The 21530-nt window shown below is 45.6% G+C and overlaps 1 protein-coding gene across 1 annotated transcript in view; it reads left to right on the forward strand.

The window, feature by feature from the left end:
- The window catches only part of LOC149443247 (tripartite motif-containing protein 16-like protein), a 47848-nt gene extending 41656 nt beyond the window's left edge, over positions 1-6192 (forward strand). Inside the window, exon 6 of the mRNA XM_089655717.1 lies at positions 4845-6192. Coding sequence (XP_089511843.1) covers positions 4845-5608 — 764 coding nt within the window. The 3' untranslated portion in view covers positions 5609-6192. The remainder of the gene's footprint in view (positions 1-4844) is intronic.
- The last annotated feature ends 15338 nt before the right edge of the window (positions 6193-21530 follow it).

Genomic DNA, 21530 nt, shown 5'->3' on the forward strand with positions numbered 1-21530 from the left:
TGAGCCCTAAAATATTTCCTGTATGGGGTCTTTACAGATGGCCAGGTCTAGAAGTGCGTGAATTTTCCATTGTTTCCTTGTAACAATGCGATTCCTCAGGTTACTGTGGTTGTTCACGCTGTAACTGTACACCTTGGGCTGTATGTAGGTCACCCTGACAGTCAGATTATTCTTATCTGAGCACATTGTGTAGTGATACTGGGTGGAGTACGTGACTTTAAATACATTATAATGAACTCTGCGAAGCAATTCCTCTGTTGATCTTACAAACTCATAAATGCAAAATGTTGCAATTTTGTTTGCAGAACCTTTCAACAGACATTGAATATTCACTCGGTATATACAGAAACTCCATAGTGTGTTTATAAAGGTGTCGTGATAAGAACTTTATTTGTCTATAACAGCCAATCATATTCAGATTTGCACTGGAAATGGACTTAATCCCATTGTTTGTTGTACGGCAATACAGATCATTCTTATTGAACATAAATGAGACATAATTGTAGCTGTCCCTAACTTTTATATTCCAACTGTTTCGGGTTGAGTGCTGTCCAAGAATAGGGGGCTAAAGCTGAACTCTGGGATAAAAAAAAATTGTCTAAATCCATATATCATGTGAATTCTTCTAGAATCTCGGTGAACTTTGTGTATTTCTTCCAGATCTGTGCAGTCATCCATTGTAAGACTTCCTATAATAAAGTCTGCTCACTGCTGCTCCCTCTCCTTGTGCAGGGTGACTGGTCTTGTCTCCGCCCCCTCCTGTAGATTTCTGCAGGCAGCCTGTAGTGGGTGGAGCAGGGGCAGACTGACCATTTGGAAACTTGGGCACTGCCCAAGGTCAGTAAGGGGCCCCATGAGATGCCCCTGGTACCTTTTTCATAGGCTTTTTTGAGTTTGGGCAAGGGCACAAGGGCCCCATGATCCCCTATTGCCCGGGGGCCCCATGAGTTGTCAGTCCGCCCCTGGGTGGAGTCTGCTGGGCCTCTCCCATAGCTCTGTGCTCTCTCCTTGTGCAGGGTGACTGGTCTTGTCTCCGCCCCCTCCTGTAGATTTCTGCAGGCAGCCTGTAGTGGGTGGAGTCTGCTGGGCACCTCCCATAGCTCCGCTTTCTCTCCTTGTGCAGGGTGACTAGTCTTGTCTCCGCCCCCTCCTGTAGATTTCTGCAGGCAGCCTGTAGTGGGTGGAGCCTGCTGGGTTCCTCCCACAACTTTGCTGTCTGCACAGGATATGTACAGTACAGTGATTATGTCACTGCTATTTTACAAGGTAATATATGGGTTTGTAAAGGCATTTGGTGGATTTATATCCTTTGTGGTTGTTGAAGAATATATTTGAGTTAAATTTTTCATGCCTGGAATTCAGCTTTAACCTCCGGTTCACATCTATGCAGGGGTGGACTGACCATTCGAGCACTCGGGCACTGCCCGAGGGCCCGGGGTCTGTAGGCGCCCCATGAAATGCCCCTGGCACCTTTTTTTTATAGGCTTTTTGGGTGTGCTTTGAGAAGTGGGCTAGGACACAGGGGCCCCATGATACTCTATTGCCCGGGGGCCCCATGAGTTGTCAGTCCGCCCCTGCATCTATGCGGCCGTGAAGGCCATGTTTTGCATGGGCACGAGAGCCCATTCATTTGAATGTACTCCTGTGACACGCAGGGAAGAAGTCCCTGCACTTCTTTGGAAAACGCAGCGTGCACGGGAACCTCGGTTCGTAGTACGGTTGCATTTTCCAGTGCGGGCAGCGTGCCATTGGAACCAATGGCACCCGCCCGCGGGTCCGCATTTCTCTGTGCGGGTGGTGCGGCACCACCCTCACCAGGGGTTAAAGCGGATCTAAAGCCACCTATTTAACAGTTTCAGAAAACGGTTACATTTCCGGCATGTCAGGAATGCTAACTGTCACATTTGCTTGTGCTCTCAACCAAACTGTCAAACCATCAAAAAGCTGGTGTCACAACTGATCACATGTGCAACATCATGGCAGTTGAAGATCAAATGGAGGCCAAGATGGCAGCTTCCTTGGCTGAAAATGATAGGAGGGTTTAGTTTGGCTTTATGATATGTAACCATGCACTTTGCAACATATTGCAGTCACCTGTATCCAGGGGCGGACTGACAACTCATGGGGCCCCTGGGCAATAGGGGATCATGGGGCCCCTGTGTCCTTGCCCAAACTCAAAAAAGTCTATGTAAAAGGTACCAGGGGCATCTCATGGGGCCCCCTACTGACCCTGGGCCCTCGGACAGTGCCAAAGTTTCCAAATGGTCAGTCCGCCCCTGCCTGTATAGCTATTTCTGCTCAGTACACCCATGAGATGGAAAACCCAAGGAAACGTGTTACTCAGATTTCAACCAGGGCTCTAACAGCCAATCCTTGGTCTGCCTGAAGGCATGGGGGGAACTGCATGCTGTTACATTGGCATCATCTCACAGGTGGGCTAGCGTCACTTCATGGCCAGATGCCAAACTATTTTACCAAGCCCCACACAGAGAAGGATCACATCTCCTGTCAGTGACACCTATCCCAGCACTGACTACAGAGACATTTTGAGGGAAATAGTGCTGAGCATGGATTGCCCTCCAACAGTTCTTCACAAAACTGTACACTTCATGTTCAGCACAAAGGCAAAGAGTGGAGAAACTGCACTTCATTCACAAGGTCTTGCACACATCTGGTTCCACGCTTAGTCCCTAACAGAGTTCTGTTCTGCAGCAGGCCCTAAGTTAGGGACCTAGCTTCTTGGTAGGGTATGCCAAGTGCCAGGTCACCCCTACCTGCGGCTAGGTTCCTAACTTGGGGTCCGTTAGAGAACTTCCATCACTGGCTACCCTTGCTCCTTCTCACAAGCTGGCTGTTTCTCCTTCTTGCACTTCATGCTCCATAACCTCAAGGGTTAATTGTAATATACGCTTCATTTTATAACCTGCAGGGATGGTACACTTTATCCCCCCAGTTCTTCAATGCACTGTAAGCACACACTCTTATCAAGTAATTCAGACCAGACAATTCACTTAAAGCTGTTTTTCAACCTCCAAATCTCCTTTTTTGTAACCCTTACCTTAATGGTGGTAAGATCAGCACATTTTAGATACTCACCCATCCAGGACTGTCCAGCAGAGATACTTCTCTTTAAGAAGGGTAACCTAATCAGGCAGGGGACTAGAGGAGGGTGTGGAGAGATGATAAAGAGGAACTTCACTGTAAATTACATCCTTGCACCATCCTTACTGACCAGGGGTGGACTGACCATTTGGAAACTTGGGCACTGCCCGAGGGCCAGAGGTAAGTAGGGGGCCCCATGAGATGCCCCTGGTACCTTTTTCATAGGCCTTTTGGAGTTTGAGCAAGGACACAGGGGCCCCATGATCCCCTATTGCCCGAGGGCCCCATGAGTTGTCAGTCCGCCCTTGTTACTGACTGATTCCCATCCCTGGACAGACAGACCAAGAGGTCCAGGTCTTCTCCAGCATAAATCACTTCAGAAGCAGAAAATGAGTCATGCAAGCGAAGGCAAGTCACAGCACTAAGCATTTAACCCCTACAACACCAGACATTAACCGATTATTCACAAAAAAGTTTACTTTGTAGACACCTGCCTACATGCCCATCTTGCCTCCCACACCTCCCTTTCAGTCAGTGCATCACATTTAGCATACAATAGGAAAGCCCAAAGGGCAGGAGGAGTGGGCCATAGTTTCATTGTGGAATAATGAATTTCACCTGGTTTTTGGTCTTTAGCATGCTTTAAAAATAAAACTGTTGTGCAGGCGGTTTAAGGTGGTCCTGCGTGGAAATTTTGAGGTTGAGGTGGAGTGACGCTGGACTCCAAATTTGGTAAGGGTTCCTTTTTGAATAAGATGGTTATTGCATTATGTAGACTCTTTCTGGTGCCCAAAGATAGCCTTATATGGGTGACTAGGGGTTCCTTGAGCTGTGGCTAACTGGCCTCCCATCTGGTGGTGCCTGCTTAGTTCCAGGTCCAACTCCACTGGGCAGAACCAGCAGTATGATTGCAAGGGTGTCATTCTTCCCACTGACCACCAGTGTAAGGGGCATTCTTCCCACTGGCAACCAATGTTAGGAGCATTCTTCCCTTTGACCACCAATGTAAGGGACATTCTTCCCACTGACCACCAATGTAAGGGGCATTCTTCCCACTGACCACCAATGTAAGTAGCATTCTTCCCACTGACCACCAATGTAAGGAACATTCTTCCCACTGATCACCAATGTAAGGGTATTCTTCCCACTGACCACCAATGTAAGGAGCATTCTTCCCACTGACCACCAATGTAAGGGACATTCTTCCCACTGATCACCAATGTAAGGGACATTCTTCCCACTGATCACCAATGTAAGGGGCATTCTTCCCACTGACCACCAATGTAAGGGACATTCTTCTCACTGACCTCCAATGTAAGGAACATTCTTCCCACTGACCACCAATGTAAGGGACATTCTCGCCACTGGCCACCAATGTAAGGTGCATTCTTTCCACTGATCACCAATATACTCCCCTGGGATAGCTAAATGTGTTGGTGAATGGAGGACAACGCCAAGGTATAGATGTCAGTACAGTAATATTTATTATCCACAACAAAGGTTTCCTTAAATGTATGACAGCAAACCCATTTCAGGAGGTTCAACCCCTTCATCGGGGGTTGGGTTATTCTGGAAAGATCTGGGACATATACTGTAATATTGCCTTGGAGTTTTTATTTTTTTCTTTGGGCAGTTTTCACTGGTATTCACCTTTTTATTTATTTATTTTTTTTATACTAGTTTTAATAAATGTAAAATTATATTTATGCATGTTTTGTTTTTCCTTCCTTCTACCCTTGCAGATAAATCGAATGTTACATTGGACTCAGCGACGGCTCACTGTTTCCTGAGACTAATACAAAACAACCGCAAAGTCTCCAACTCTTCCCCTTGGCAGCAGTCTTACCCTGACTGTCCAGAACGATTTGATAACTTCCGCCAGGTCCTCAGCGCAGAAAGTTTTTACATGAGCCGCCACTATTTCGAAGTCGAATTCAAAGGTGAGCTCTTCTACATCGGCGTGACTTACAAATGTATCGACAGGAAGGGGTCAGAGAGCAACAGCGCCATAACAGGCAACGACTTCTCCTGGACTTTAAAGTGGAACGGCAAAGAGTTCTCAGCCTGGCACAGTGATGTAGAGATTCTAATAAAATCGGGGAAGTTCTCAAGGATCGGTGTCTATATTGACCACCAGAGAGGAACCGTGGCATTCTATGGTGTGACGGACTCAATGACACTCCTTCATAAGTTTGAGGGAACTTTTGCTGAACCCTTGTATGCAGCCATTTGGCTACCGAAGAAAGAAAATTCGGTGACTATTATTGCACCAGAAACCATGGCCCAAACTGTGGAGGCATTGCCGTCATCTGACACCAAGGTGTCAACAACCACCTTGAAAGAAACCATCACATCAAGTACCAAGACCGAGGTTACCATCAGTACCACTGTTCAGACCACCAAGGTGGAGAATAACATTACAGATGCCTCAGCTGTGTCTACTGACGGAAAATCCAACAACCAAATAACATCAGAAAAAACGTTGACCACAATCACCACTGTGTAGTGCCTGTTGAAGACTGATTTTGTCCATGTTGGTTTTGTTTGTATAGTTGCACTTAATGACTCTGTAGCTAGAACCAAAACTTCAAAATAAGGTCTACTTGTAAAAAAATATAAATAATACTTTCCTGTCTTGCCTCTTATCTTCACTATCTGAAGGAGCTGTAGCATGCTGAAGTATTTTTCAGCATTCAGTCCTTTGTGTGTCCTGTGTGGAGGCCAACAGATCAAACCGAGGACACCAAGGCATCTGGCACTACCAAAAGTATCAGATGATAAAGATTCTTCAGGAAGCCTCAGCGGTTCACGAGAGTGAAGAATGTGGAAAGTATTCATTATTTGCTTTACAGGTAGACCTTCTTTTGAAGTTTTTATTATTTTAAGGCTAAACTCACTCTAAAGTTGTGGTTTTGCATAAGCTCAATCACATTCTTGCACCCTATATTTTTCAGATGATCCAGTATTGAGGTATGACTTTCAAAGTACTCCGGTACCACAGGCAATGCAAGGCCAAATGACAGTGTCACGCTTTAATTTAAATTCCTTCTAATCTACAATAATAAAAAAATAACGAGTATCCAGCTGTGAGAGTGATGCCATCAGGATTTTTTTTTTCTTGGAGAATAGGTGCAGGAACTCAAACATGCCTCCACCTGGGGAAGGGGGGGGAGAGTTGAGCATGTCGCAGGAAATGGGTGCGTGAGTGAGTGTGCTACATACAGTGGCCAAGGATGCACTACATACAGTGTGCAGAGTTCAGGAGTGTGCTTTGTGCAGAGTGTAGCGTTCAGGGGTGTGCTGTGTACAGAGGTGTAGAGTTCAGGAGTGTACTTTGCAGGGTTCAGGACAGTGCTAGGTATATAGTCAAGGGTTAATGAGAGTGCTACATATAGAATGCAGAGTTCAGGAGGGTGCTGTGCACAGAGTGTAGAGTTCAGGAGGGTGCTGTGCACAGAGTGTAGAGTTCAGGAGGGTGCTGTGCACAGAGTGTAGAGTTCAGGGGGGTGCTGTGCACAGAGTGTAGAGTTCAGGGGGGTGCTGTGCACAGAGTGTAGAGTTCAGGGGGGTGCTGTGCACAGAGTGTAGAGTTCAGGGGGGTGCTGTGCACAGAGTGTAGCGTTCAGGGGGGTGCTGTGCACAGAGTGTAGCGTTCAGGGGGGTGCTTTGCACAGAGTGTAGCGTTCATGAGTGTGCTTTGTACAGAGTGTAGCGTTCATGAGTGTGCTTTGTACAGAGTGAAGGGTAAAGAGGGTGCTACATATAGAATACAGAGTTCAGGAGGGTGCTATGTACAGAGTGCAGGGTTCTATGCCCAAATCCCCATCCTTGACATGATTGTCTTCCCACTTCTAACACAATTCCCCCTATTATTCCTCCCGATGTAAATCCTGTTCCCTTCCCAGCCCCCCATCCTCCTTCCTGTACAAATGCTTTTATTTCTCCCCCTTAAATCTTCCCTCCCAACACAGACCTCCGATGCATTGCAGCTTGATACAGGGCAGGAGATGTTCTTCCTCCCAGGCTCCTCCTCATGATCTGGCATAAGACATGTTAGAGCCTAGTAGAAGCTTCCCTGGCTCTGTTACATTAGTGTGACTGGTGGATGTTGGCGGTGAGAGATGCTGTGGGTGCCAACAATCAGAGCAAGGCAAAGCCTGGATGCCCAGCATTAGTGATGCCATTGGCACCCCTCTGTACATGACACAAGCTGCACCCAGGGAGGGTTCAGAGCAGTGGTCCAGACAGGAGTGCTGTCACTTCTAAATACAGAAGCCAGGTTTCTGTGTTCAGAAGTGACAGTAGTGAGCAGAGAGCATAGAGCCTATCCTGGAGGTAGCAGAACTCCGTTACACCATGTTCTAGCTGGACCAAAGCCCTGGATACCATTATTAAGGCTTTCTGGGGGCCCCTGGAAAACTGTGAAAATAGTGTTTTTGGTGTAGATGGCCTTTCCATATTAGCAAAATCCCATGTGGTAATGACCAAATTTGTCTTTTATTTTCAAATAGTTTTTTATTGAAAGTTTTTTAAACAAACACGTAATATCGAGATATAATCAAATGTAGGGTTCACATAAACGAAACATTGGACAATAATGAGAGTGAGGTACAAAACACCCACCATCCGGCTGGATGTTCATTTAACAGATTCATACTTATAAGAGAGGTATGTTCATTAGATCGTGAACCATCATAAGAAGTAGAAAACCGTGAGAGTATTAAACAGAGGGTGAAAACGGGTATAGAAAAGAGTGGAAGGGGGAAGAAGGGGCACCGATGTTCTGCAAATTCAACATGTCCTAGGGATAAGGTTCGTAATCATGTGATTGAGCAATTGGGATGTGTTAGCCATCGAGACCAGTTTAAAGTGAATTTGTGATAAGAAGAGTTTCGAAAGGCCGCTCTTTTCTCCATCTCACATTGCAAGTTGAGGTCAGCAATGAGACGGGCTAGTAGAGGAGGTGCAGTAGAACGCCAAAGCCTCATAATGTTAGTCTTGGCTGCTGCCAGAATGTGTATGATAATAGTGCGTGAGCGTACAGGGAATTGTTCTATCGTTAGATGTAGAAGCGCTAATCCCGGGTCAAGAATCGTAGGTGAGTTTGTAACTGAGGAAATCAATTGGAACACTTTGTTCCAGTATGATTTGAGGGACTTGCAAGACCATAACACATGTAAGAGTGAACCGGTTTCACCACATTGTCTCCAGCAGGTTTTTGATTGCTGCGGATAATAGATGGATAATTTGGCAGGGGTCAAGTAGCATTGGTGGAGAATTTTTAAATATGATTCCCAGTGGGAGCTGCATTTCGAAGCTTTGTGTGTAGTGACAAAAGTCATTTGCCATGTATGAGGGGTCACTGGGGAGAGGAAGTCCTTCTCCCAATTAGTAAGGGATGATGAGTGGGTCGTGAAATATGCTTCAGTAAGTAACGTATAAAAAATTGAGATCCCTTTCTTTGGGTAATTGGTCTTATGTAGGAAATGATGAGCAGTAGCTGGGAGGTCTATTTTAACAGGAATATCCGTTTTATGAAGCAAATGGAATATTCGCAGAAAAGTGAAGTGTTCCGTATTAGGAAGATGGAATTTTTTCTGCAGTGTCTGGAATGATTCGAGTCCATGGTTAGCAAAAATATCTTGGATATGATTAATACCTAACTCTATCCAGGCCTTTAGATTTAAATTGGGAGAGAGAAATTGCAGAGCGGAAATAGGGGTCGGGATTTGTATGTTGGTTTTCTGTGAATGAGTGCTTGTCAAGAGCTCATGCCAAGCTGTTAGTGAAGCCTGGATACATGGATGTGTGTAAGTATGTCCAATCAGTGTTGTACGAGGCATGAAGAGCAAATCTGTTAAGGCACCTTGTGGATATCTGTAAGGTTCCATAGTGGTCCAGATTTTTTCCTGAGTAGGGTGCCACCAGTAGAAGAGCTGATCTAGTAGAGCCGCCTGATAATAAGATTTTAAATGTGGGAGACCAGCTCCTCCTCTGGAAGGCGGACGGATCAGAAGGTTTGTAGAACATCTGGGCCTTTTGGCATTCCATAGAAATTTATTTAGAATTTTTTGCATTACGGAGAAAAAGGAGGAGGGTATAGATATAGGTAATGTACGAAAGATATATAATATCTTTGGCAATATACACATTTTAATAGCTGCTACTCTACCTAGCATTGATAGCGTGGTTGTGCGCAAGCTCCTAAGCTCATGTGGTATGATATCTATTAGGGGTTTAAAATTTTCAGCATAGAGTTGATTGGTTGTGGAAGTAAGTTTAATCCCCAAATAGGGGATACTGTGTTTTTCCCATTTAAAGGGGAATTGTTTTTCAAGGCGAGCTTGGGTCTGTGGAGGAGTATGAAGATTTAAAATTGAAGATTTGGTTTCATTTAGTTTGTAATAGGATACATCTGCATATTTTTGTATGTGTGAACGGATTGAGGCGAGAGATTTACAGGGGTTCGTAATCATTAGGATAATGTCGTCCGCAAAAAGACTGATTTTGTGTTCTTGCTGAGAAAATTTAATCCCTGAAAAATCGGAGTCATTTCTAAGGTTGGATGCTAGTGGTTCTATTAGTAGGGCGAAAATTATAGGGGATAGGGGACAGCCTTGCCTAGTACCATTAGATATTTGAAATGGTTGTGAAAGCGTACCATTAGTGAGGACTCTGGCTGAAGGTTTGGAGTAAAGGGATAGAATCGCTGATAATATCCAACCCGTAATACCAAGTTTTTGAAGAGTTAATGACATAAAACGCCAGTGAATGCGGTCAAACGCTTTTTCTGCGTCAAGCGATAGGAGAATTGAAGGTTGTTTGTTTGATTCAAGAAGGTTTACTAATGATATAAGTCGACGAGTCGCATCAGGGGCCTGTCTACCTGGTACAAATCCCACCTGATCCGCTTTGATCAGCGTCGGCAGGTACGGAAGGAGTCGTTGGGCTATTATTTTGGCATATATTTTCAGATCCGTATTAAGTAATGAAATTGGTCTATAGTTTTGGACTAATTGGGGGTTTTTACCCGGTTTCGGGATAGTAGAGATTATTGACTGTAGCATATCAGCAGGAAATTCTCCTTTAGAAGCTACGTGGTTATAAAGGTCAGATAGATGTGATTTGAGATTAGTCGCGAACTTTTTATAAAATTCATTAGTAAATCCGTTGTTTCCCGGAGATTTGTTCATGGGGAGTTTAGTTATGATTTTCTCAATCTCTGCAGGTAAAATCGGCACAGAGAGGGAGGTCAATTGAGTAGGTGTAAGATGGGGAAGTTCAGTTTGGCTTAAGAAATTGTCAATTGAGAGGTTTGTTGGTTGCGTTGTGTCAGGGTCATCTTTTAAGTTGTATAGCGATTGATAATAACTCGCAAACGCATTAGCTATGTCTTGTGGATTAGATAAAGGGGTACTGGAAGTAGGATGCTGAATCGTGGCTATTTTGTTTTTAATTCGTTTCTGTTTAATGGTTTTGGCAAGAAAAGAGTTAGTCTTGTTACCAAGCGCATAGTATTGGGATTTTGTTCTTTGGAGGTTCGTGTCATAAATGTGTAAAAGAGCAGTGCGAAGTTTTTCCCTATCTTGATTTAAAGCCGCGGTTATAGTGGCATTTGGATTTTGTTTATTAATCTCCTCGTTTCTACGTATAGAAGCAAGGAGTAGGTCTATTTGCTGAGATCGTTGTTTTTTTACGCGAGAAGTTAATTGGATGAGGATACCTCTCATATAAGCTTTGTATGTTAGCCAAAGTGTGGTAATAGAAATTTCCGGAGTAATGTTAGTTTCAAAAAATAAATCATGTGCATCTAATATGAATTTCTGGTTTTCTGGTGTATTCAGAATCGCAGAGTTGAGTCTCCAGATAGGCGGAATTGCCGATCGCTGGGTGTCATCCAAGGAAATGGTGACCGGTGCATGGTCAGACCAGGTTACAGTTCCAATTTGGGAGGACTTCACATGTTGTAAAGTCCATTTGTCCGTAAGAAACATATCAATTCTAGAATATGACAGATGTGACGGTGAAAAGTAGGTGTAGTCTCTTTCCGCACCATGTTGGCATCTCCATATGTCATATAAGTCATGTTCATGCATAAAGCGGTTAAAATTGAGGTTGCTGGGTTTTTTATTAGAGGAAGAGTCCAGAAGTGAGTCACTAAGAATATTAAAGTCTCCGCCAATAATAAGTCTGCCTTTTTGATGTTGGGAGATAAGGTTGTGGAGTTTCCGATAGAATTTCAATTGTTTGCTATTAGGACCATAAACATTCACCAAGGTGTACGAGATCTCATTAATTAGGCATACCAAGATAACAAAGCGCCCTTGCGGGTCAATTATAGTGGAGGTAGGTGTGAAAGAGAGGTTGTCATTGATAGCGATAATAACTCCGTTCTTTTTTTTCCCGTTGGTTGCCATAAATAGTTGAGAGAAACGAGGTATATACAGTTTCGGGGTTTTGTCCGTGGCAAAATGTGATTCCTGCACGAAGAGTATGTCAGTATTATATTTCCGGATTTCTCTTGCTAGCATCGATCTCTTGAATGGGGAGTTAAGGCCTCGTACATTAAAGGATTTGATGATAATCATTTGTAGTTAGAGTCTCGGTTTACAGGCATAGTCGCGTTGTTAGTTATTCCAGTGGTAGTCATGGCCGTAGGAAAAAAGCAGTGTGTCAGATGTGAACACTTGTCGGTGCCAGTAGGAGGGAAAAAAGAGGATGGAAAATTAACATTATAAAGCAAGTAAACGGTGTAGCTATGTGTGCTACAACAAAGGTGGGGGAGTCAAACCGGATATGACCCTCAAGAGAGTCATATCTACACATAACTGTGAAATTGTAAATTACTTGGTTCAGGCCGATCGCCAGAAGCATACGAGGTTAAAGAACGCCTCCAGGGAAAGAGTGTAGGAAATATATCCACGGCCAGTGCCGCTTAGCCCTTCAGGTTGCTTCCATGTTTTGAACGGAACCAGGGTTGTTTTTCTGTGGGTCTGCTGGTAAAATGCTCCAGGTTTTAAGGAAGTCCAGGCCTGCCTCTAGATTTTTAATATTATAGGTTCTGCCTTGATGACGCACTATTAGCTTAGTGGGGAATCCCCATTGATAGGCCATATTGTGATTTCTAAGCGCTTTTGTGATAGGTATCATTTTCTTTCTGTTAGCAAGTGTGGCTTTGGATAAATCCGCATAAAGGCGCAAATTCGCATGTGAGGATGGTATTGGAGGAGGGTTCCTGGCCGCCATCATGATTCTTTCCTTAATATGGTAGAAGTGTATGCGGACAAGCACATCTCTAGGGATAGTTGCAGACAAGAAAGAGGGCTTAGGTAGGCGATGTGCTCGATCGGTTATAGCCTCTACTTCAGTGAGTGTGGGGATTAGTAGCTTGAAAAAATAATGCAAGTATGGAAGTAATGCCTCGTTAGATACCGTTTCAGGAATTCCTCTAATTTTAATGTTATTGCGGCGTGAGCGATCTTCCATATCAGCCAATTTGAGATTGATTTGTTCGATATCTAACGTGTGTTCCGCATGGGCATCAATCAAATCATTGTGCGCTTCTACTATATCCGCTATGTTGGTTTCAATATGGCGGATCCTGCGGTCCTGGCTTTGCACTAGAGTAGTAATTTGGGCCAATGGCGCGGAAATATCATTATGCAAAGTTTGGCGTAGTAATGTCAGCATATTCTTCATACAAATTTCAGTTAGCGGTTGGTCAGATACTGGGAATGCGTCTAAGTCAGACATGTTTGAAAATGCTGGTTGGGGTATAAAGTTTAGGGCCTGGGATGCATCTTCAGGGTCTCTGTCAAGCCGAGGCTTAGATTTTACAGGGCTGCAGGACGTGGGTGACAGTGGGGGAGACAACTCACCCGGGTCCCCTGGGTATAGTTGATGCCTCAGCCTGGGATCGACATGCTGGGAGCTGTAGTCCCCCTCCTGGCTTCTGCTGTCTCCCTGTGCATCCTCGTGGCGGCCGCCATCTTGGATTCCCGGCTGAACGGCCGGGAAGAAAAACGTTAGTTTCCCTGGTTGCCCCGGGCTTTTTTTCCTGCGGGGCATGTCTAGTGGGCTGCGGGCACCCTCCGTGGTCAGCTGTTTGATGTCGGTTTTCCCTGGGGCCGTAGTGTGCCGCGTTAGTGCTGGCGGATGGATGGAGCTGCAGCTACAGAGCGTCCATCTCCGAGCCGGCCGCCCAAATTTGTCTTTTAGAACATTTGAAGAACACAGAACTCAAACAGCTAATATGTATAAAGCCTTCCTGTTGATCCCTGGTGCCCAACCTGCAGGCCACTTGCACAGCCCACCCTTTGTGTGCAGCACACCATGTCTTGGGCTGGGCAGCATTGGGGTGCCAAGTCCTGGAATGCTCTGAGTTCCAAACCCTGACACTCAAACATAGCTGATACTAATAGGTGGAGTGAAGAATAGTCCCAACCAGATGTTCTGTTTTTTGTGTTCTATTCCATTCTTTTCTTTTTTCTATTCTGTTCTATTATTTTATATTCCATTCTTTTTTATTCTATTATTTTCTGTTCTATTTGTTGTGTTCTATTCCATTCTTTTTATTTTATTTTCTATTCTGTTTTATTCTATTCTATTATCTTCTATTCCATTATTTTTTATTTTACTATTTTCTAGCCTAATTTTTTTCTATTCTATTCAGCACCTAAGTAGAAATCATCATCTTATTTTCTACCTTACTGTATTTATTGCAATATGTTTCCTTTTCAAATTCATTTTCAAATTAGGATAATTCATTTTTTTATCATTTTATTCTCGAATTCGAAATCTCCGAATAACAAAACTTCCGTTACAAAATTCGTAACAAAACGAATCGTACATGTCTAATGGAAGAAACTATGGGCGCTAGAAGGCAGTGTGAGCGGTTGGTAGGCCTGCAGCTGACCGGAGGCCTGGGAGGAGGGAAGCCACGGCCCGATGGTTGAGAACAACTGCTCTAGATCTTTACCTTTTTTAACTCATATTTATTTATTTTTTTTAGAGAAATTATTTTAAGAAAAATGTTTTTGGCTATTAGCCTATCAACAACATAGGCCCATACACCACATGCAACCATAAAAAATCCGACCTAGTGAATGGCATGGAGAAACGTTTGGGTTCCAAATGAAAATGTTTGTCCCGGGTGTAGCAGTTCATTCAATCTGTTTTGGTGGTTTTGGTGGCTTTGGTGGCTTTGGTGGCTGGACAGAAAAGTGTTGTTGAATTCCTTTGAAAATGATTTCCAACGTTGCCATAGAGAATGGAAAGCTGTGATCGAGGCCAGGAGGAATATTGGAGAAAAACTGGAAACTGGAGGAATAAAAGTGAAAATATCTTCGTTCCTAAATAAAAAAACAAATGTTGCTTTGCTTCTCTTTGATGCTCATTGGCGAATAAACATTAAAGCATCTTGTGAAGTGGATATGCTGATATTATTATTATACAGGATTTATGGCGCCAACAGTTTGCTCAGTGCTTTACAATATAATGGGAGACAATACAGCAACAATACAGTTCAATACAAGAGGGATAGGAGGGCCCTGATGCTGGGAGCTTACAATTTAGGAGGTCATCTCAGTTGGGAGTCTGTTTAAACCTTTCTTTGTGCGGCTGTGACAAGTATTGCACCAGGCTTGCCTTCTGTTATGTGTGATTCCTATATTGTCAGCGCCACCTATTCGCTACAAGTTGTATTTTCTAAAAGTACCTCAACCACCTAGCCTCCCTAGTGGTCTGATTATGTTAGTATTTCTGTGCTCAAAGCGGTACATTTCCTTGCATGGAAATATGTATTTTTTTTATTGTAGGGCTGTAATTCTTAGGAATAACTCACTGAAATCTGTCCGAACAAGAGTCTAGTAAACATCCCGGGTATGATAAAATTTGAAATACAAAATCATAAATTATAATTTCATAAATAATCGTAAAAAATAATATAATAAATTGAATTCAATAATATAATCAAACCAAAAACACTGAAATGTGAAATATAGCGCCAAGTTCGCACATCGCTGAGCTCAGTCGCAGAATCGTTTTCAGTGTCTGATGAGGAATTTCCCCCACGAATTATTATCACTCAATTCTGCAAGTGGTTCTGATTTACTATTGCTGTTCTCTAGCTGATCTAAAACCCCGTCTGACCTAAAGGGACGCTTTTTGGACGCCATGGACGTTTCTCAGTTTCCAGGCAGAAAGAACGGTAACAATGCAGGCAGGGGACAGGACAAAGCACTCGGGACAAAATGTATGTGAAATGCTTTGATACAGGAATGTTATACTATGTGATTTTAGTGTATTTAGTGAATGTCACTTTTGCAACTTTCAAATTTCCCGCCAGTTCTGTCCCCCATACATCCCGACGTCGCAGGGGCCGGAACCCAGAAGACAGATGCCGGAAGAGATGGCCGGGGACATTACAGGGGGGACATTTTGGGAGCGCAGGACAAGGTAAGTGAAGAAGAGATCCCGGAGCAACGCTGCAGTGTATTCCTGAGTGTAGCTCGGGGTTACCGCTTGTGGTGCTGAAACTTTACCCCGAGCTACACTCAGGAATACCGCCGGGGGGGTTAAATAAAAAGATTGTGGCCACTGGATGGCGTTGATGATATAGGGGTCATAAAACAGAGGAAGTATGCCTTAGCCCAGTGTTTCAGAACCTTTTTTCAGTCAAGGCTCCCTTTAAAATTTTGGACAGTCTTCAGGCACCCCATTCTAAAATGTGAAAAACTATTCTAATAGTTTTATATAAAGCAGCAACATCCACACATGTAGGACTCCCAATATTAAAGGTGATTTATTCTTTACAAGCAAATACACTTTTGCACACTGGTACTGACTAGTATTCCACTGTTTCTCTTCTCCCTCAGTTTCTATCCATCACTGAGCTAATGTGACCCCAGCACTGATGGAGAGGGGCAGGGGAGGGTCAAACTAGGATGCTGTGCAGGCAACCGACATCCTCCTTATCAACTGATGTCATTGGTTGTCAGGATGCCAGCGGATAGAAGGTCGTAATGGTGCACAATGAAAATCTGTGGCTTTGTGTAACTAAAAAGGCGGGCTTGTTCCACCCGCTGGCTTGTATACAAGTTTTGCCCAATTTTTAGAAATTTTGCCAAGGCACCCCTGAAGAAGCCTCAAGGAAACCCCGAAGAAGCCTCAAGGCACCCTGTTTGAGAGAGGCTGCCTTAGACAGTCCAGAGATGAGTAATTTTTTTCATATACCAATGAAGGTCGGGTTTGCTCATGTGTTGTGATATCTATTAGCACTTGTTATCACATCTACGGAGAATGCAATTTAATTGAAAGCAGTGGGAGTGCAAGTGAACAACCATTTACCAGTTCAGCAAAGACAACTGATAAAAAAAAAACACCTTGGACAGCCAATCACAAAACACCTGTTTAAAGCATAACTCTAGCCAACAATAACAAGTTAACAATGAATATCCTTCTAATACATTACATAGTAAAAACAGCTTTTTCTGCAATATTCCCTTTCAATCAAAAGATTTCCACTGCAGTACCTGATTTCTGCCAATAGGTGTCCTCAGCCTAAGGCTGAGCACCATTCATCTCTGAAGCTCGGTCATACTGGACCCAGCCTGTGACTGGACAGTGAAAGGAGAAGCGGTGCAGTGGTTTTACAAGACGCACGTAAAACATTAACGTGCCACTTCCATGTGATTTTGGAGGGTTTACATTGAAGTCTATGGCCCTCAAGTCACATGAAAGTCGGACCAAAGCAGTGCAGGAACTACTTTCAAGTTGCTGCGACTTGAAGTCGCACAAATATGAAATGGTACTCATTGGGAAACATGGGGTGGAACTTGTTATGCATCTTAGGACCCCAAAGTGTGAATGGGCTCAGATTGGTGCTGTACATATAGGAAGGTAAATGTTCTGACAGTGCCAACACACAGATGGTCATGTGACTTACTGAACACCGAACATACAGTATCTGCCTCTCTTTAAAGGTGAGAACCAGGCGCAAAATGTTTCATTTAAATATGTTCCTCGATGCCCACAAAGGATAAAAATCCACTCTTTGTGCACCAAACCCAGATATCAGTAGCAGTCAGGGGCGGACTGACCATTTGGAAACTCGGGCACTGCCCGAGGGCCCGGGGTCAGTAGGGGGCCCCATGAGATGCCCCTGGTACCTTTTTGCATAGGCTTTTTTGAGTTTTGGCAAGGACACAGGCGCCCCATGATCCCCTATTGCCCGGGGGCCCCATGAGTTGTCAGTCCGCCCCTGGTAGCAGTGACATCATCACTATGCCTAGCCTGTGCAGAGAGCAGAGCTGTGAGAGAGGCCCAGCATGCTCCACCCACTAGAAAAAAAACCTACAGGAGGGGCGGAGACAAGACCTGTCACCCTGTACATAGAGAGAACGCAGAAAACTAGGAGGGGCTCAGTAAGATCCACCCACTGCAGAAAGCTAAAGGCGGGGCTGAGACAAGACCAGTCACCCTGCACATAGAGGGAATGCAGAAAACTAGGAGGGGCTCAGCAGGCTCCACCCACTGCAGAATGCTGCAGGAGGGGGCGAAGAGAAGACCAGTCACCCTGCACATAGAATGCAGACATCTAGGAGGATCTCATCAGGCTCCACCCTGTACAGAAAGCTGCAGCAGGGGGTGGAGACAAGACCTATCACCCTGCACAGGGAGAGAACGCAGAAATCTAGGAGGGGCTCAGCATGCTCCACCCACTGCAGGAGGGGGCGGAGACAAGACCAGTCACCCTGCACAGGGAGAGAATGCAGAAAACTAGGAGGGGCTCAGCAGGCTCCACCCACACAGAAAACTACAGGAGGGGTGGAGACAAGACCAGTTACCCTGCACAGGGAGAGAATGTAGAAAACTATGAGGGGCTCAGCAGGCTCCACCCACACAGAAAACTACAGGAGGGGCGGAGACAAGACCAGTCACCCTGCACAGGGAGAGAATGTAGAAAACTATGAGGGGCTCAGCAGGCTCCATTCACTGCAGAAAACTATAGGAGGGGGCGGATACAAGACCAGTCACCCTGCACAAGGAGAGAACGCATACAACTAGGAGGGGTGCAGCAGGTTCCACCTACTACAGAAACCTGCAGGAGGGGGCGGAGACAAGACCAGTCACCCTGCACAGGGAGAGAATGTAGAAAACTATGAGGGGCTCAGCAGTCTCCACCCACTGTAGAAAACTATAGGAGGGGGCGGAGAGAAGATCAGTCACCCTGCACAGGGAGAGAATGCAGAAAACTAGGAGGGGCTCAGCAGGCTCCACCCACTACAGAAAGCTGCTGGAGGGGGGCGGAGACAAAACCAGTAACCCTGCACATAGAGGGAATGCAGAAAACTAGGAGGGGCTCAGCAGGCTCCACCCACTTCATAAAAGTACAGGAGAGGGCGGAGACAAGACCAGTCACCCTGCACAGGGAGAGAACACAGAAAACTAGGAGGAGTTCATAGGCTCCACCCACTGCAGAAAACTGCAGGAGTGGGCGGGGACAAGACCAGTCACCCTGCACAAGGAGGGAATGCAGAAAACTAGGAGGGGCTCAGCAGGCTCCACCCACTTCATAAAAGTACAGGAGAGGGCAGAGACAAGACCAGTCACCCTGCACAGGGAGAGAACACAGAAAACTAGGAGGAGTTCATAGGCTCCACCCACTGCAGAAAACTGCAGGAGTGGGCGGGAACAAGACCAGTCACCCTGCACAAGGAGGGAATGCAGAAAACTAGGAGGGGCTCAGCAGGCTCCACCCACTTCATACAAGTACAGGAGAGGGCGGAGACAAGACCAGTCACCCTGCACAGGGAGAGAACACAGGCTCCACCACTACAAAAAGCTGCAGGAGGGGGGGAGACAAGACCAGTCACCCTGCACAGGGAGGGGTTCAGCAGGCTCCACCCACTACAGAAAGCTGCAGGAGGGGGCGGAGACAAGACCAGACACCCTGCACATAGAGAGAACGCAGAAAACTAGAAGGGGCTCAGCCGGCTCCACCCACTTTAGAAAACTACAGGAGGGGGCACAGTGGTCACCTGATCATGGGGTGTAAGGGGCGCCGGGGCCAGACAAGAATGGGTTAAATAATGTATTTTTTGCACTTTGTTTAGACGGGAATCACAATTGTTCTGCAGATCTTCTGAAGTGTTTTTTTCCGCCACTTAAGAGCCGGAGCCGCTTATTTCAATGTCATCGGCGGTGCAGCTCCCGCCTCGCGCCTCATAAACCCGCGCACGTTGGCGTTCCCTGATCGACCATATCCATTACTGCCGGCGTTTGATGCGAAGCGATCGGCCTGTTTCTGCAGTAGGATTTATGACGTTATCTCTCAGGAAAATCGCTGACATTTCGGCTGAGAAATGCCAAGCGTTCCGCTGAGCCCGACGCGTTTCCCCCGCCGCGGGATGGGAGGGGGGGAGGACGCGCTTCATTTTGATCTTTATTAGCTGGGTAATTGTTATGTGCAAATCAGGCAACTCAGCACCGACAACGAGGATCGCCGCAATGAAAGAAAGCGTTCGGCTAATAATCGGTGGAAGGAACGCGCTTAGCCAGCCGGCGGAGGTCATGTGCAGCCCGTGCATTTGGGACGTAACGAGGCTGCAACGCGTGACATCACCCGGCGCTGAGCGAGGAGCTGTGCTCACACTTAAAGGGGAACCGTCCTGAGAAAATCAGCAGAGCCACAGAGTGGGCAGAAAATGCTGCAAAGCTGCTACTAAATGATAAAAGCAGGCAGCTGTTGCTGGGGAGTCAGCAGTGGAAAAACACACATGTGCAGAACAAAACATTTAGTTTCTTTTTGGATCAATTCGTTACGTTACTAATTTAGTTTTCACCTGGTGATCTGGCCAGTAACACACCTCCAGTATTAGTGAGACACGACTCTGGAGGAAGAAGCACAGGAGGCACAGCAGACAGCAGCATCGTCAGTCGGGGGGGGGGGGGGGGTTAAATGTACTAGCGGATTTAGATACACTAACAAACTGAAGCCAAACGCCAGCTAATACTTTATAATCGTTAAGATTTTTTTTTTTTTTTCTTTTTGAGATAAAGGCTCTACATGAAAAAACAAAATGTAATCATTTAATTTAAATCACCCCTGCCAGTGGTAAATGGCTTGTCTCATCCATGTAAACTGATACATTCTGCTGGGGAGCTTGTGCTTTTGAAAAACAATACACTTGCTGGCTGGGTCACCAGATGAAAATAGAAGAAAGAAAGAAAGCATAAAAAAAGAAAAGTGATGCAGCCGTCACATCTAAGAATTGTAAGCTGCCATGTAATAAATGTTTGCTTTTGAGTTTCATGCTACTTTAATGCCTGGCAGGTCGTGTGGCCTCAGTATCATGTGGTCACTGTGATTGGCTTCACCAGGGGAGCATGAGACAGGGTGACAACAGAGGAGCACAGTTGAAAGACACGCTGGGGGTACCACCAGTCCTTCTGTATGGGGCCCAGGCCAGCAGGGGGGCCCAGACAGCTGAGTGAATGGGATGTGTGGAGGGAGGGTGATCAGCAAAGTGGGGGCAATTACTGGAACCGATCCCCTGTATGGCTCTTTCTGCAGCAGCTGAAAGCCAGCTTCTCCTCCTCTCCCTCTCACTGTCTTTCAGCTGCTGCAAAGAGAGCCATACAGGGGATCGGTTCCAGGTAATGCCCCCCCACCCATCCCCCTCCCTGTACACCATACGTTTCCCCCCTGCTGCCCAGGCCCTCCTGTGTGCCCCCGCTCCTATAGTATTTCCGGGTTTCCCTGCTCTCCTTTCAACCGGGAGCTGTACACAGTTGGATCCTTCAGGATGGAGAGTGGGGGAAGGGGCCTGCAAATATTTCACATTTCCCAGCCCCTGCCTTTCTTGAATGAACACAGTGAGTGATTGGTAGTGATCACTCACTGTGTTCATTCATAACTTGTGTTTTGTTTTTTTTGGGGTGGGGGGGAGGGGGGCTTTCAGATTGGCTGCATGGATCCCCGTGGTTTCTAACAGCAGCCCTGGAGACAAGAACAGAGAGTCGTCACCTTGTCTAAATGAGGCTCTTCGTGGAAGGACCACCAGGAACCATTTAAAAAAATGTAGGATCTTGAATTTGAACTCCCTCCGGGGGGACCTGCCCCATGATCACTCACTGTGTTCATTCATAACTTGTTTTGTTTTTTTTTTTGGGAGGGGGGGGGGGGGCTTTCAGGTTGGTTGCATGGATCCCCGTGGTTTCTAACAGCAGCCCTGGAGACAAGAACAGAGAGTCGTCACCTTGTCTAAATGAGGCCCTTCATGGAAGGACCACCAGGAACCATTTAAAAAAATGTAGGATCTTGAATTTGAACTCCCTCTGGGGGGACCTGCCCCATGATCACTCACTGTGTTCATTCATAACTTGTTTTTTGTTTGTTTTTTTGGGCGGAGGGGGGGCTTTCAGGT

Source organism: Staurois parvus, unplaced genomic scaffold, assembly GCF_062004578.1.
Source record: "Staurois parvus isolate SC_StPar_1 unplaced genomic scaffold, SC_StPar_1.0 ptg000865l, whole genome shotgun sequence".
NCBI lineage: Eukaryota > Metazoa > Chordata > Amphibia > Anura > Ranidae > Staurois > Staurois parvus.